General features: G+C 46.4%; 1 protein-coding gene across 8 annotated transcripts in view; it reads right to left on the reverse strand.

The window, feature by feature from the left end:
* ANK1 (ankyrin 1) overlaps positions 1-14,722 on the reverse strand; it is a 131,440-nt gene that overhangs the window by 55,643 nt on the left and 61,075 nt on the right. For all 8 annotated transcript variants that reach the window (XM_054997655.1, XM_054997654.1, XM_054997653.1 and 5 more), the window contains exons 8-17: positions 12,917-13,015; positions 11,458-11,556; positions 9,670-9,867; positions 9,484-9,582; positions 8,041-8,139; positions 5,260-5,358; positions 4,311-4,508; positions 2,359-2,457; positions 1,713-1,811; positions 803-1,000 (exon numbers count right to left, since the gene is read on the reverse strand). In XM_054997655.1, the coding sequence (XP_054853630.1) occupies positions 803-1,000; positions 1,713-1,811; positions 2,359-2,457; positions 4,311-4,508; positions 5,260-5,358; positions 8,041-8,139; positions 9,484-9,582; positions 9,670-9,867; positions 11,458-11,556; positions 12,917-13,015 (1,287 nt within the window). The remainder of the gene's footprint in view (positions 1-802; positions 1,001-1,712; positions 1,812-2,358; positions 2,458-4,310; positions 4,509-5,259; positions 5,359-8,040; positions 8,140-9,483; positions 9,583-9,669; positions 9,868-11,457; positions 11,557-12,916; positions 13,016-14,722) is intronic.

A 14,722-nucleotide genomic window follows, 5' to 3' on the forward strand; every position in this document is an offset into this window, starting at 1 on the left:
GACATGTTCTACAGTTTATTTTCAGAGTGTGTAACAACAAGAATTTTCTACCCTTGGAGGAACTGTTGTGCTTCTGCAAGAGTCATTGACCTGAGCGTGCCATTTGTTTGAAGGGAGGTGAGCCCTGAGCAACCCAATCACAGAGGCAACTAGCTGCCTCCTCCAGAAGCAGGGAACTTTGCTGTCTCTGCTTATCAGCAATAACGATATCACATCTGATAACGACAGAATGACTGACTCACAACAGAGGCTCACTTGTAGGTCAGAGCAGTGAATCATGCAGAGATGCAGCAGTTAGTAAGATGCCTGAGGTTCACAGGAGCCTTGGATTATAATTAATTTACTTCTCTCATTACATGCTAATAGGTTGGAGATTTCTGTTTTAATTAGGTATTAAAATCTGGAAGTGAAAATCTTCCATCGGATTAGACAATATATAACACACAAGTGCCACCTTCTGATCGTAAGTGGCATTACATATCTAAGAGCCGATCTATATGCCCCCCCCACACACACACAAACCCAAGGTAAAGCCCTCTTGGGACTGTACCAATCAGGATAAAAGGGAAGGGAGATGTATATTTGGTGTCAAAAACCAAATCTCTGTATACAGAAGCAAGCATATAAGGCTAGATTAGAACTCTTCTCCTGACATGCAAGGGACTTTTGACATGAAAAAGGCGTTAAAAACGCCCTTTCAAGGCATCAGGCTTCTATTCTCCCTACCCCTGGAGAGGCTTATGGCAAATTCTACTAAGAGTTCTTCTTCTATGTTACTTGAAGGAGACCGAGCTCTGCTCACCTTGTTGCCCAAATTACCATTAGCTTGCTTGGACAGAAGCAAGGCCACCATATCTGCATGGCCCTCTTGGGCCGCCAGATGCAACGGGGTCACTCCTTGCACGGATTCAGCATTGGCAGAAGCACCATACTGCAGCAGGCTGCTGGCCACTTCCATTTGGTTCTGCCTAGCGGCAATGTGCAAAGGGGTATATCCATTCTGTGGAAGAGAAACCAGACAGCCTGGGTAAGTCACACCATTAGAAGGCCAGAGACACCAGGCATCAAGTATTGCAAGGCATGAATCCAATCCCTACTTTGCACAACAGGGTGGCTGGTCTCAGGAGGGAGCTGCAGACGGTGCAAGCCAGAATACTGATGCTATCGGTAAGACTCCTCCATCTTGGGAGTCAGATGATCCAGGGGAGAAAATCCTGCTCCAGAATCTGCTGGTTCTGCTTTCCTCTGGGCAACATATTGCCAAGAGAAGCCACAAGGTTGCATCTCTATGCTTCCAGACTATACTTTCTGAATGCTGGTTAGTGCCTTCTATGCCTCTCTCTCAGCTCAGGCTTGAGTCCTTCCATCTCACCTTGATCCTTTGCCTCCCACCTGCTGCAGCCTTGCTAGCTGATAGGGCCTGAGTCTCGCCACACTGAACCCTGCACACCAAGATTCACACTACCCTGCACACACACGCCCAACATCCTACCGGCCCTGAGCTTTCCTTATCTCATGGCTTTCTGAGTGCCTTCCACAATATCACCCACTCTTCTAAATGGGGTTTTCAAGATGAGCATAGTTTCCCTATATCCTAGGCAATCAGAGTTTATGCCACCCACTAGCTGTTTTTATTGAATTTGTTCCCCCCCTTGCCCTCCAGATTGCCAAATTTCAATACAAAATGTGGTATAGAGTCTTCTGCCCCTTACCCAGGCCACGCTGTGTGGGGAGGCTCCCTTGGGAAGCAGCACTTTGACAATGTCCAAGTTGTTGTGATGCACGGCTACGTGGAGGGGCGTGAGGCCATTCTGCAGGGAGGGAAACACAGGGTTGGCACATATGGATCCGTTCCACTGGCATAGTTGCTTTCCTCTGGCAGAAGGAGCACTGCCCATGTACAAGAAGTCCATGGGATCCAACCCACAGATGGGGAAAAATCAGCTGGATGGAGCACCTTCCAATACTATCTATATCCTCCTGTAAGTCAGTGAGCCACAATATGGTGCTCGTGGGAACCATGGTGCCCACTAATGTGTTCCTTCTTCCTCAAAGCAAAGAGCCAGTGCTGTCTTTCCTTCACCCCTCTGGAACAGGAAGTGCATCAGAAGACCACAGCAGGTATGCCCTTTGGGGCTGCAGGGAGTATCCATTGGGAAACAGCTGCCCTGTCTTAGGAGGATGCAAGCCTTAAGATCCCCCAACCTTTTGTAATTGCCCCCCATGACAGCCATTTTGTAATTGGTCTCCTCTTCCATGGAAGCCAGTTTGTGTTGGCACCCACTACTCTTTCTCAAAAGTGCCTGAGGGCTTAACAAAGCTGGGAGCTGCTGCTGTAGAGGGACACACAGAACACACCTTTCCTGCTGCGTTGGGTTGAGCATCACGCTCCAACAGCACTTCAGCCACATCCACTTTCCCGTACTTGGCAGCAACGTGCAGAGGGGTAAATCCTTTCTGGGGAGAAACAGGGACCATCAGTGCCCAGCACTGGAACGAGAACAAGAGAGAATGGAGGGCAAGCAAGAGAGGTGGGTCCTTAGCATGGTGTGACCCAAGCACCACTTCTGGCTACCCATAACACACGCCTGGAGCTTGCTGGACAAAGAAAATACTTTGCATGAAAATAAAATTTGGCAAAAAAAAGTAAAGAAGGTCTAGGACTGGGAAAAGGAAGTATTTGTTTACAGAATGCATAATTCACTTATGGAATTCACAACCACAAAGTGATGGGGTGGTTTCTAGCTTCGACAACTTTAGAAAAAGAAGACTAGGCACATTCGTGGAACAGAAACATAACAACAATTAAATAGAATCTCCATATTCTGGGGCAGCGTCCTGCTGACAAATAACAGGGGAAGACCAAGGCCTTCATGCTCTGCCTATGGGCTTCCCAAGAGCATCTGGCTGTCTGCAGTCAGAAACAGAGGCCTGGACTAATCTAATTTTGGTTCGATCCAACAAGACAATCCTTATGTTAATTGATTTTGGCACAAAGTTTTGAACTTTTTCAAGCTTCATTTCTGAAATTTGACATGGAAAAATCTCGATGAATGCAAAGGCAATATTAAGCATGAACTTGCTTGCCAGAAGTAATGCTTTTATATCTGATTTATCTGCTTGCATTTTCTCAGAAGTTTTCAGGGGCCTCTGCAGCTGTCCTTTACAGAACAGTTTGAGCAAAGTGATCAGATCAACATCTTGTCTAGTTGTTTCTTGGGAGCAGGTGCTGAACTCTAGCTTAAGCAAAAGGGCATATAGCTAAATGAAAAACTAATACTGGTTTTAATAGCAGTATAACAGGCACTGCTTAGAGATGCTGCTAAGAATTCTTTTAGGGGACTGCTAACACATCTCACATTATTGCTCTTCTAAAGTTTCCTCAGTAAAGAAGAGATGATGTTAAAACCAGACTGTTGGCATCAAGAAGATGTAAGTCACCATCAGAACCAGAGATACACCCTGAGAACAGAAGGCAGTAAGACAGAAAAGGGCCTTGCTGTCACCAAAGTTTATGCTTATTCCCCTACTGTCTTTGCTCACAAATTCTATGATTTTCTTTATGATGCTGTGAACTTGCAGAGATTATGGTGGGCAGAAGTACACCAAAGGCAAAGAAGGCTCTACTGCACTATCTTATAGGCCAGACTTACATGAGAGGCTTGTCCACAAACTGAGCCAGAGTTCTCCCAACCTGACTTGTATTTATTTTACTTTGTTTATGTCATTTATAGTCCGCCTTTCTCACTGAGACTCAAGGCGGATTACGCAGTGTGAGATTAGTACGATCAGTGGCAAGGACAAGGGCAGGCATTTCCATACAGTGTCAAGAACATTTCCATAAACAATGTCATAGGGTAAATGAATACAGTTTCGATCATATGGCAGCTACAGGGAACTTATTTACCCAAGCACCGCAGGGCCCCATTCAGATCAGGATTGAGGTGTGCAGGAAGAAGGGGGCTTCAGCCTTCCCTGTCCCTTCACCATTTCCCCGACCCAAAACATCTCAATTGCATGGCAGCTCCCTGGCAGGACAACCCCAACCTGATTCATGAACTAACTCCTTGTGTAGTTCGGGCCTTTAAAACTGTTTTCAGCCAGTGTTTGCTCTTGAAGTATTAATTCCCTCCCAGCCTCCTGGCCAGGATGATTTGCTATACAGCAGTGATCTCCACACTATCCTTGTAAAGAATTAGGAAAGGGTCACCAGCTGCTAGCCTCATAAAGATCTGGTCAACCCTGGGAGACAAAAGCAAAAGCAGGACAGTTGGGAGGAAAAGAGACCATGGTGCCCACTCTTCCTCTACCTTGGTCATGACCGTTTGCAATGCCCCCTTTTCAAGAAGGGCGTAGGCACAGTCTAGATGGCCCTCACGCGAAGTGATGTGCAGCGGTGTGTGCCCAGCTGTTGTGGCCAGATTGGGCTCAGCACCATTCTCCAGCAAGAGCTTCACCATAGTGCAGTGCCCAAGGCGGGCCGCACAGTGCAGTGGCGTCTGGTCATCCTGCAGTGGGGGAGAAGAAAATGTCTTAGCCTGGATCCGTCCAAATGGTTGCCTAAAAAAATGCTCAAATGGCACAGGGCTGACCTTGGGCCAAAGACAAAGCCACGGGGCCCATTCAAAAGACGTCCATGCAGTAGGACTGGGTTTTTTAAAAATGCTATTGAAAGTTTGCACCAATATAAACCCATATTCAAAGTCAAGACAAGTTAGATTCCACAACCTGCACATATTGACCTCATCTGCATATATTTACTGGTTTTGCAGCCTTTGTTCTGCTTCTGACAATTATGAGGAAGGAAAACGAACTTTAGAAGCCTCAGCCTCTGAAATCCTATTCAGATCTGACTGGACAGTCAGTTGCATAGAATCACGTGCACCTTACAGCAACTAGAGAGATGGTAATCTGTGCCAATTCCCCCCCCCCACACACACACACCCCAAATGATGCACACAGAACAAATTAGGCAAATAAATGAATGTGCATCTATTGACTTACTTTAAAGAATCTACCTGTCCCTCAGTTATGGAATCGTCTCCCACCAAAAATTCTCCTGTTGATAGGTTTTAGATTTGCTTTTCTGCAAATATGAGGGACAGAAGCTTGACTTTTGATATTGACTGATAATGAAGATGAAATTATGAGAACACCAAATTCCATGTTCGGTAACAGATTTTGGAGTTCTACAGTGAATTCCTGACAATGAAGTACAGCCCAGCCTGAAGCCATTACAAGCCACCAAAGGGTACTCACCTTAGCTTTGGCATTGACTTTGGCTTTGTTCTGGAGTAGGTATTTAGCCACCTCAGTGTGTCCGGCCCGGGCTGCCATGTGAAGGGGTGTTTCCACCTTCTAATAAAACAATTCCAAAGAGTCATTGATTGCGAAAGACCCTGTCCTGGCACCACAACTCAACTGGACTAAGATTCTTGCACCCATTGGTACACAGGCCTGACCCAAATCCAAGGAGGTGATGAAGACAAATGGCATGACTTCCTGACAGAAACGTCTCCCTGCCCATAGAAAACAGTTTTGTCAGATGCTAGAAATGTTCAGACCAGGGCTTTTTTTCAGCGGGAACGCGGTGGAATGGAGTTCCGGCACCTCTTGAAAATGGTCACATGGCCGGTGGCCCCGCCCCCTGATCTCCAGACAGAGGGGAGTTTAGATTTCCCTCCACACCAGGTGCGGAGGGCAATCTAAACTCCCCTCTGTCTGGAGATCAGGGGGTGGGGCCACCGGTCATGTGACCATTTTTGCCAAGGGCGATTTAAACTTTAAAAACCTCCCCCCTTGTTCCTGCTGACCCAAAGTGACGTCATTGTGCGGTCCTGAGTTCCACCACTGAGTTCCACCACCTCTTTTCCCAGAAAAGCCCTGGTTCAGACACACTAGTTTTGTATAGGCTGGCTGATTTTTATGTAGGGGCATCCTAAGCTGAGATAGACCTCCTAAGTCCATTGAAGTCAATGGCCATAGGAAGGTGACACTGCCTAAGACAGCACTGTAAAATCCCCAGGTGTAAATCTGCTTCCACCACTCCTAGTCCTCAACATCAAAAGTATTATTTCATATATCAACAAGGGGAATAGGATACCTCAATAGAAGGAACATTTGGGACATTCAAAGAATATGATCAATGGCTTTTAAAAAAAAAAAAAAGCAACAAATTTTAAGAGGATTTTTGTTATTGCTTTATCTTTTGTATTCTTCAGAGCTACAGCTATGTTGTCAAACAAGCCATTCATTTCATTTTGGTTTTATTCTCTTTTATGTTTTGTTTTGATTTTACTTAATCCTCACTTAATTTTCTATTAGCAGCTTATGCTAAAAGGCAGGTAGAAACTCTGAAATTGGAAAATAACAAACAAAGGGATTTGTGCCTTTGGTGCACAGCCCATGTAGAACACGAGCCTGTTTACTGGTTTAAGGCAATGGTTCTCAAATTGCAGGTTATGAACCCAGAGTAGGTTGTTGTGACTATTTCATGAGTTACGAGCCTCCGACTCTTGAGCAGAAAGAACAGGCTCTGCTCCCAGATGTGGGAAAAGAGAATAGAGGGCAGAGCCACCACACTCACCCTCCCTTTGCCCTGTGGCAACTTTCATTCCCAATGGCACCGGTGGTACAGAAGACCATGGGCACAGCCATACCCACTACCTCTGAACTAGCACTGCTGGAGGGTAGGTCCAAGCCAAGCCACAGCCTGTGGAACTGCCAGGCTGCACAGGCTTGGCTGGCTCTTGGCCAGCAGTGACACAGGAAATATATAAGGTAATCTATGCCTGTCACCTCCAGACTCATGTCAGCAGCCACCAGGTCTGAGCCGAGTCTCCGACCGTGGCACTGCAGAAGTCCTAAAAGTTAAAGTTTAGAAGCCAGCCACACTTCAAACAGTTTGAGTACAACTGATTTAAAATAACAGGCGTTCAACTAAAAACTAGCGAGTTATGGTAGTTCTCATGGTAGTTGTGGGCTGGGTTTCAGTTGGGAGCTCCTATGATGGAATGCTTCTCCAAACTCCAGCTCCCCAACTCTGCCAGGTCAGAGTGAAGGATTCTAACCTAGCTTTCTCCCTGACATATTAGTCCTCTGTGCCCAAGAAGTTTAAGAATACATGGGGAAGATTCAGTCATATGAGCCTAACCTTGACTGCTGTCTGAAGTGGTACAGGCTCACTTCAGTGAGAACTCAGCATTGTCTGAAATAGATGTTCCTGTGTGTGCACGTGCGTGCGTATGTGTAGCAAACCTGTCCTCTCCACGACTCCCTATGGACTCCAACTGGAGGGATGTATTCAAGCATTAAGCTGCTGCCTGTTTTACCACAGAGGAACATTATTTTTCATTGAGATCACTGCCATCTGTACTTCACTGGCTGAAATCCAGAGACCAGTTTGAACAGCCGCTATTTTTGTTTTAATTTTTGTCCCAGCAGCTTCCCCCACTCTCCAAAACCACGTGTCTTTTAAAACAGAGGAGTTTTAATATGTGATTTTCCTTTTTTTTTGTCTATTTGATAGGGGAAGGAAAGGGGACTGATGGACTGTAGATAAAAGTTTTTTTTTTAAAATGAGGTGTGTCCCCCATAACCTGTAAATTGTTTGATGGGGTTAGGGCCAGATTACAACACAACACAACCCTTCAGTGGAAGCATTCCAGTCCCAGGCCCTTTTCACACTGCTTACCCGCTGCCGCAACGACACAAAGTATCGTGCAAAAAACACGGAACATTGCGTTTTCTCGCGCAAGATTTGCACAACGTTGCGCAAATCTCACATGAGAAAACACAATGTTCTGCATTTTTTGAGCGATATTTTGTGTCATTGCGGCAGCAGGTAAGCAGTGTGAAAAGGGCCCCAGACTCCTCACTGTAAAGTTACACCATATCCCTGCATCCAGAATTCTCTTAGGGGCAAGAATTTTATTGCTTAAAAGCCTCTTCCAAATTCCAGCTGGCATCCCCAGAGACCTGACCCCTCTTTTGCCTCTGATGGAACATGGAATCTGTCTCTTTGCCCCACTACTGACTCACCACATTGGAAACATTGGGAGATGCTCCACGCTGTAGCAAGGTCTTCGCAATAGGAAGGTGCCCCATGAAAGAGGCCACATGCAGAGGGGTCAGGCCAGACTGTAGACAAAAGAGAGGCAGTGAATTGACGTCTAATCGGGACTTCTGTATAGCTGAAAATAGAGACTTAATCCTGGACTAATATAATATTACCCCTATTAAATCTGTGGCAACCCACCCACACCCTATTGATTTTCTCAGGCAATTTTGGTTCTGGGGTATGACTGTAATGAGGAATGAAATGGGAAATACTAAACCTAGCTACAAGGAGTGTTTGCCTTTGTTAATTAAACTAATTTACTTCATGCTTCCTTCAAGACCTCAAAAGGCATTTTTACTGAAGTGGGTCAAGTCATGGAAGCCTGGTTTAGATTCCCATGTGTGATGTTGACATTCCTTGGTACAAATTTGTGGAGGAAAGACTGGCCTATCAACAGCTATTAGCCATGATGGCAAAATGGAACCTGCATGTTCAAAAGCAGTATACTTTTGAATACCTGATGTAGGGGAAAGGAGGGCAAACCATGAGAAAAAGGTACTACTATCTGTGGGCTTCCTAGAAGTTTATGGCAGGCCACTGTTGGAAACAGGATGCAGATGGACTTCTGGCCTAATTAAGCTCAGCTCTTTTTATGTACTCAGCATAAGATAATCTTAGAAACAACTTCTACAAGCCCAGAGAAGACAGATATTGAACTATAATTGCCCCATCAATCAATTCATCTGTTTAATGGCATATGGCAGTCAACATAAATTCTGCAATTAGGTTGCAGACCATAAAACATTCTTCACACTACCCCGTATGCTAGGAAGTTTTGCTTAGTTGTGATTCTAAGCTGGGAGCCAGATCTCTGCATTCACATTTTAAAAATTCCAGTTTAAAAAATCCCTAGTACTGCAATGAAAAAGTTCTATCCCTTCTACTTGTTTATTGTCCTGCTTTTGTGTTTACGGGGAGTTTTTAAGATAGGAGAACTTTCCAAAATGGGATCTTCCATGTGCATTCTTCAGTAATAAAGTTCATCTTACCACCTCATCTCCACCTTATGCATCAATCAAGCCTGAGAGACTTCCCTGAGAGAACAGACCGAGTGTCTGCTGAGGGGCTTCCTTTTAACCTGGGCTGAAGAGCTGCTCACAGAAGACACGTCATCTTACAGCACTGCAGATGTATAGATATTTGCAATATGCATGGGGGGGAACACATCTGACAGACGTGCCCCTCTTCTGAATGCACACAAAAATGGTGTCGGTGGGTGCAACTCACTCCTTCCTGTTCATATGTTCCCTCTATATGTATGTTAAACACCTGCACAGTCCTCCTGTGTGAAGGCTGTCCAAATAGCGTGATCGTGTTAATGTGCTGAAACCCTCTTATCTCACAAATATGGAGTTCCAGGTTACCTCAGTGACTGCATCAATGGAGGCCCCCGTCTTCAGCAAGAGTTCCATCACTCGGATGTGGTTCTTCTTGCAGGCAATATGAAGTGGGGTGAAGCCATTCTGCAGACACAGATAAAGAAACTTGTCAGCTCCAGGGCAGAGACACAGAGTTAGGTCTTCCTCTCCAACCAAGACCTCCCCACTCACCAAGGCCCGGGCGTTGGGCTTTGCACCCTTATCCAGCAGGACTTTGGCCACCCGATGGTGGCCACAGTGGGCAGCCACGTGCAGCGGTGTCAGGTGGTCTAGCGTGATGTCATCGATGTCAGCATTGTACTGAAGCAGCAGTCGCACGCAATCCAAGTGATCTCCTTGGGAGGCCATGTGGATGGGGGACAGGCCATTCTGTGGCAAAAGAAAGGACACACAGTCTCAGCTCATCCAATGAAGATTAAGGACTACATGACCAGGTAGATACTACTTGCTGGAGCACTGTGCAGGGACTGAAACTGGAGACAGTGTTAATAGGGGGTCAATTAGGCTTAGAGGTCACCCTTAGAAGTTTGGATTCTCCATTTGCTTTCTTCCTCCCAACTCGAGTTAAAATAACAATTCTTCCCAGAAGCCTCTGCCATGTTCAGTCCTCTGTTCATTCATCCCCAGCTGAAGCAAAGCCTAACGATAAATCACAGCATCACCTTCTATTTGAATTCATCCATCATTACCTTTGCCTCTCTCTCCCCTGCCTAAATTCAGAGTACAAATTCCTCAGGGACAGGGACCTGCCTTTTGTTTGTCTTCCTTTGGAAAGTAACAACGCAAAAGCTCTCTCTCTTACAAAGGTTAATACAATGTATTCAAAAAGTTCCAAATAGTTCCAAATAGTTGACTCTAGAGTTCTATTGATGTATCACCGGACTGATTATTTTCATGGAAAAGTGTGTGTAAGAAGTTTGTAAAAAACGTTATTTTCTAGATGTTCACATGCAGTTGCATTGTAATAAGTGTATTTGAAAATTTAACTATTTGGAACTTTTTGAATACACTGTATTAACTTTTGTAAGAGAGAGAGCTTTTGCGTTGTTACTGTAATTGGGACGCTCTCCCTTTAAGAAGCCTCTTAGTTTGGTTAGATTCCTTTGGAAAGTGCCATGAATGCAGGTGATGTCCTAGAGCAAATCATCTCTCTGCATAAATGCCAGTTTGGGGGCATAGCTAAGATGCCACTATGGAAATAGGATCATATTAGGTTTCAGAGGATAAGGTAACTAAGGATAGGGAGCAAGTTTCACACACACCCCTTGCCTAAGACAACCCTTTATTTTCTCCAGTAAAAGGGAATGGTTTCTCCAATGGCAAAGTAAAACCCTTCCTTGGGGGTTGGACAGTTGCAATGAGGTCAAAACCAAACTTTTACGCATGATAGTGGACAGCAAGGCTCTCATTGACAGGAAAGCTGCAAAAGGTGTCTTTTTCAGAATACAGATTTTCCATGGAGATGCACCCCCCATGCCCTCAAGTGCAGGCCCACGCATGCCCACATAACACTCACACACAGAGAAGGATTTTGTAATATTACACTGTGTAATCCATGTTAAGTCTTACTGAAAAAGGCAGACTGTGAAACGTAAACGCATAGTAATATGCGAATTCCCCTCTACACACACTATCTGTTCTAATTACTTCTTTCCAGCAAAGAGCATGTTAACAGAATTAAACCAAGACCCAGTGTTTCAGGAAAACATGGCATCTTCCGAGATATAGATATTCATTCTCACTCGTTCTTGCTTTTAGCAAGTGTGTGCCCTAACGGCTGGTATGAAGAGAGGGCAGATACAATTGCAGGGGTGGTGGCAAATTCAATAGCTGGGGAACTGATGCCATACGCAGTGCCCAGAGAGAAAATGCAGCAACAAGGAAAGCAGTCTCCTCTAACCTTCTGGGGAGTCATTCTCTTGCCCCCCCTCCCAATGTTCTCTCTCCACTGCCTATCACCTTGGTTTTTGCTTGGATGGGAGCACCGTGATCCAGCAGGATTTCAGCAATTCGCACATGTCCATTCCTGGCTGCACAGTGCAATGGCGTCAGTTCATCCTGCAGAAACGGGGAACAATGACCACATGAGAACTGGTATAATTAATAATAATTAGGAATAATTTTTTTTTTAATGTACTTTTGTGTCTTAAGTCTTGAAGCCCATCTACCCTCCTTTAACTACACCCATTTAATACTAACTTCTCCCATTTTTGGCCACACATTGCCCCAAACACTGAAAAAATGCTGCAATGGTATTTGTACACCAATAACTCTAAACCTTAATATTGGTGTTCTGTACCTGACTGTAGCCATTCAGGAATTCTTCTTAGGGCCAGATTGCATGTGATAATGGGATTCCATGGCTGATGTGCAATTTGGTTCTAAAAAAGAGCTGTGGAGGGGGCAAACTAGATAAGGGCTGTGGCACTGGGAAGGGGGGGGGAGATTAACTTTTCTCAGCAGTACTGTTTTCCCAGTCAAAAAGCCCCCTCCCCGGTAGTTTTTAACCCTAGCAGGGAAAAAAGAGGGGTACACATAGCTATGTCTGTCTTTTTCCTACCAGAGCTTAAGATGTGTGTGTGGGGGGGGGGGTAGGTTTCAATCAGGAAAATCATGTGTGTACACTACAGTCCTGATCCACATACCAGGGCCAATTGAAAGCTTTTTACTCTAAATAAAAAATCTGGAGTTTCATTCAATCTCAGAACTCTGGTTTTATATGCAACTGTCATTGAGATAACCCTGTAATTGAGTCCAGTGGCACCTTAAAGACTGTTCAGAGTGTAAGTTTTTAAGAGTCAGAGCTCCCTTCTTCAGACACATGTAGGAATGGAGATCGCTTAGCCTTTATCAATATAAAGCCTCACGGATCTTAATTTTTACTTGCGTCCAAAGAAGAGAGCTCTGACTCTCAAAAGCTTACAGTCTGAAAATCTTGTTGATTTCTAAGGTGCCACTGGACTCAAATTCTACAGTTCTACTGCAGATCAACATGACTTCCCACCTAAAACTGAGATAAGCCTGTGTTTGGACTATACCACTACAGGTATACCAATATACAAATTGCATTCTATGTTCTCACAATATGATGTATAGAATCTATCACTTCCAACCGTTCATGCAGACTTTAAATAACAGAATACATGATTCAATGTGATTGTGGATGAAATATATACGTGTGAAAAAGATGCGCTGTTTATCAAATCCTTGAAAAAAGTTCTTTATGGGCAGAGAGGTTCTTTGTGTTCGAAATAAGCCCTCCTTGAACCCATTGTCAGAGTTCTTTTGCTGTTGGCCTTTCTGGTCACGCTGCCTTGCCTTGTCCGTATTCCCCATATCAACGAGGTCTATGCAGCCTTTGGCTAGGAGCTCCATTACATTATGGGCCTTGGAACAGAATAGCCCACACATGCCTTACCTTAGTACGGGTCTCAATATGAGCTCCTCGGTCAAGCAGTAAGCGCACCATGATGATATTGCCACGACGGGAGGCGATGTGCAGTGGGGTGATGCCATTCTGCATTTGGGGAGAGCAGCAAGGAGAATATACAAAGATGAATCATACCATCGACCCATCTTTCCCAGTATCATCTCCCCTGACAGACAGAAGTGCATTTTTCCAGTTGTATAATACCCTTGTTAAGATGGAACAACTAGATTTGCGGAGTTGCAAATACAGGTATACATTTTATATGTAGATAGATTTATAACAGGCAATTATGATGACTCTTTCCCCCCAGTTCTTTCCCTGTGTGAGGTTTGCCTTTCCCACTTGTGCTGCACACTGACATGACCTTTTCATTGATCCAATAGAGTATTATACGGAGTTTTTAAAAAAGGAAACAGGCAGATTGGCTGGTAAGAAGAAGAACTCCACAACTGTGTCATTCTTTCTGATCAGGCAGTGGTTTGGGTGGAACCAGAAAAAAGGCCTAGCTGTTGAAAGGGAGGTGAGATGAGCTGCCTGTGGGAAACAGACCTAATGCAATATGTCCGGGTTCTGAGCCCCAGCCCCCAGACTTGACAAGAGGGAACAGCAGGGGACAAAAGGGTGGCAGAAACTCCACCCCCCAAGCCGGCAACCAGGGCCAGAACCTACCTACTCCATGGGGAAGGGGCAAAAGGCCAGGACCTCAGAGGGGTGGAGGGGGCAAGGAGAGACCAGCCAGCCCCACCTTCCAGGGGGAAGAGAGGGGGCTAAGCAGGCTGGAGGGAAAGGGCCACAGCAGGGGGAAGGTGGGTCCAGCAGCAGCAGCAGCCCAAGCAGAGCCCTTACCTGGCAGGGAGAGGACGCCGCTGCTGCAGCCCAGAGCCACACCATGGCTAGAAGACAGCAGCCTGGCTCAGGAGTTGCTAGAAGCCAAGCCTCTCCAGGGGGGGCTGCCACAGGCATTCTGGGGGAAGAGATGGGTAACCACGCCCAGCATTGCTGAGCAGGCAGCGCAGGAGCTGGCTAAGGCAGCTCCTCGTGAGCAGGGCCAGGCAAGCTCAGTAGCTCAGAGGCTGGCTGGGGCAGCTCCTCGTGAGCAAGGCCAGGCAAGCCCAATAGCACAGAGGCTGGCTGGGGCAGCTCCTCGTGAGCAAGGCCAGGCAAGCCCAATAGCACAGAGGCTGGCTGGGGCAGCTCCTCGTGAGCAAGGCCAAGGAGCCCTCAGCTGGGGATAGCTCGCACTCAACCCCACCCTGCCAGCAAGGCAAAAGAGCCCAGGAGGGATTAGTGGTTGGAGGGAAACACCTGGAGGAATGCACAGCTGGGCCCAGTCAGGAGAGGGAACAAGCCTGGAAGGAGGGCGGGGTGGAGAAAGGAAACCCTATAAAGGGTGGCTGGGAAGAGCTCTGCGGTGGTGGGTGTGAGTGAGGAGTGATGATGTGGAGTGAGAGCAATAAGATGCAAGGGTGGAGGCTTGGAGGAGAATCCTGGAAGGAGGAGATGAAGGAGGACGCAGAGGGTAAGCAGGCCAGGTTGAGCAGGCCAGCGAGTGGACTGAGAGGGAGTCTGGGTGAGGTATACCGCCCCTCCTTCCACAGAGCAGGGTTCTGCAGAATCCCTGGCCCCCCTGTGACGTCAGGAGCAGACTGCCCAGTGCCACGCCCAGCGGCAGCAGCGGCAAGCCCTGACAAGTTGGTGGCCCGTACGGGGAGAGACGTTCCGACGCAGGCGCCAGTCAAGGGGCGGCCTCCCAAGGCCGCCGCTCCAGCGGAGCTCGGACCGTGGCTGGAGGAA

Source organism: Eublepharis macularius, chromosome 14, assembly GCF_028583425.1.
Source record: "Eublepharis macularius isolate TG4126 chromosome 14, MPM_Emac_v1.0, whole genome shotgun sequence".
Lineage (NCBI taxonomy): Eukaryota > Metazoa > Chordata > Lepidosauria > Squamata > Eublepharidae > Eublepharis > Eublepharis macularius.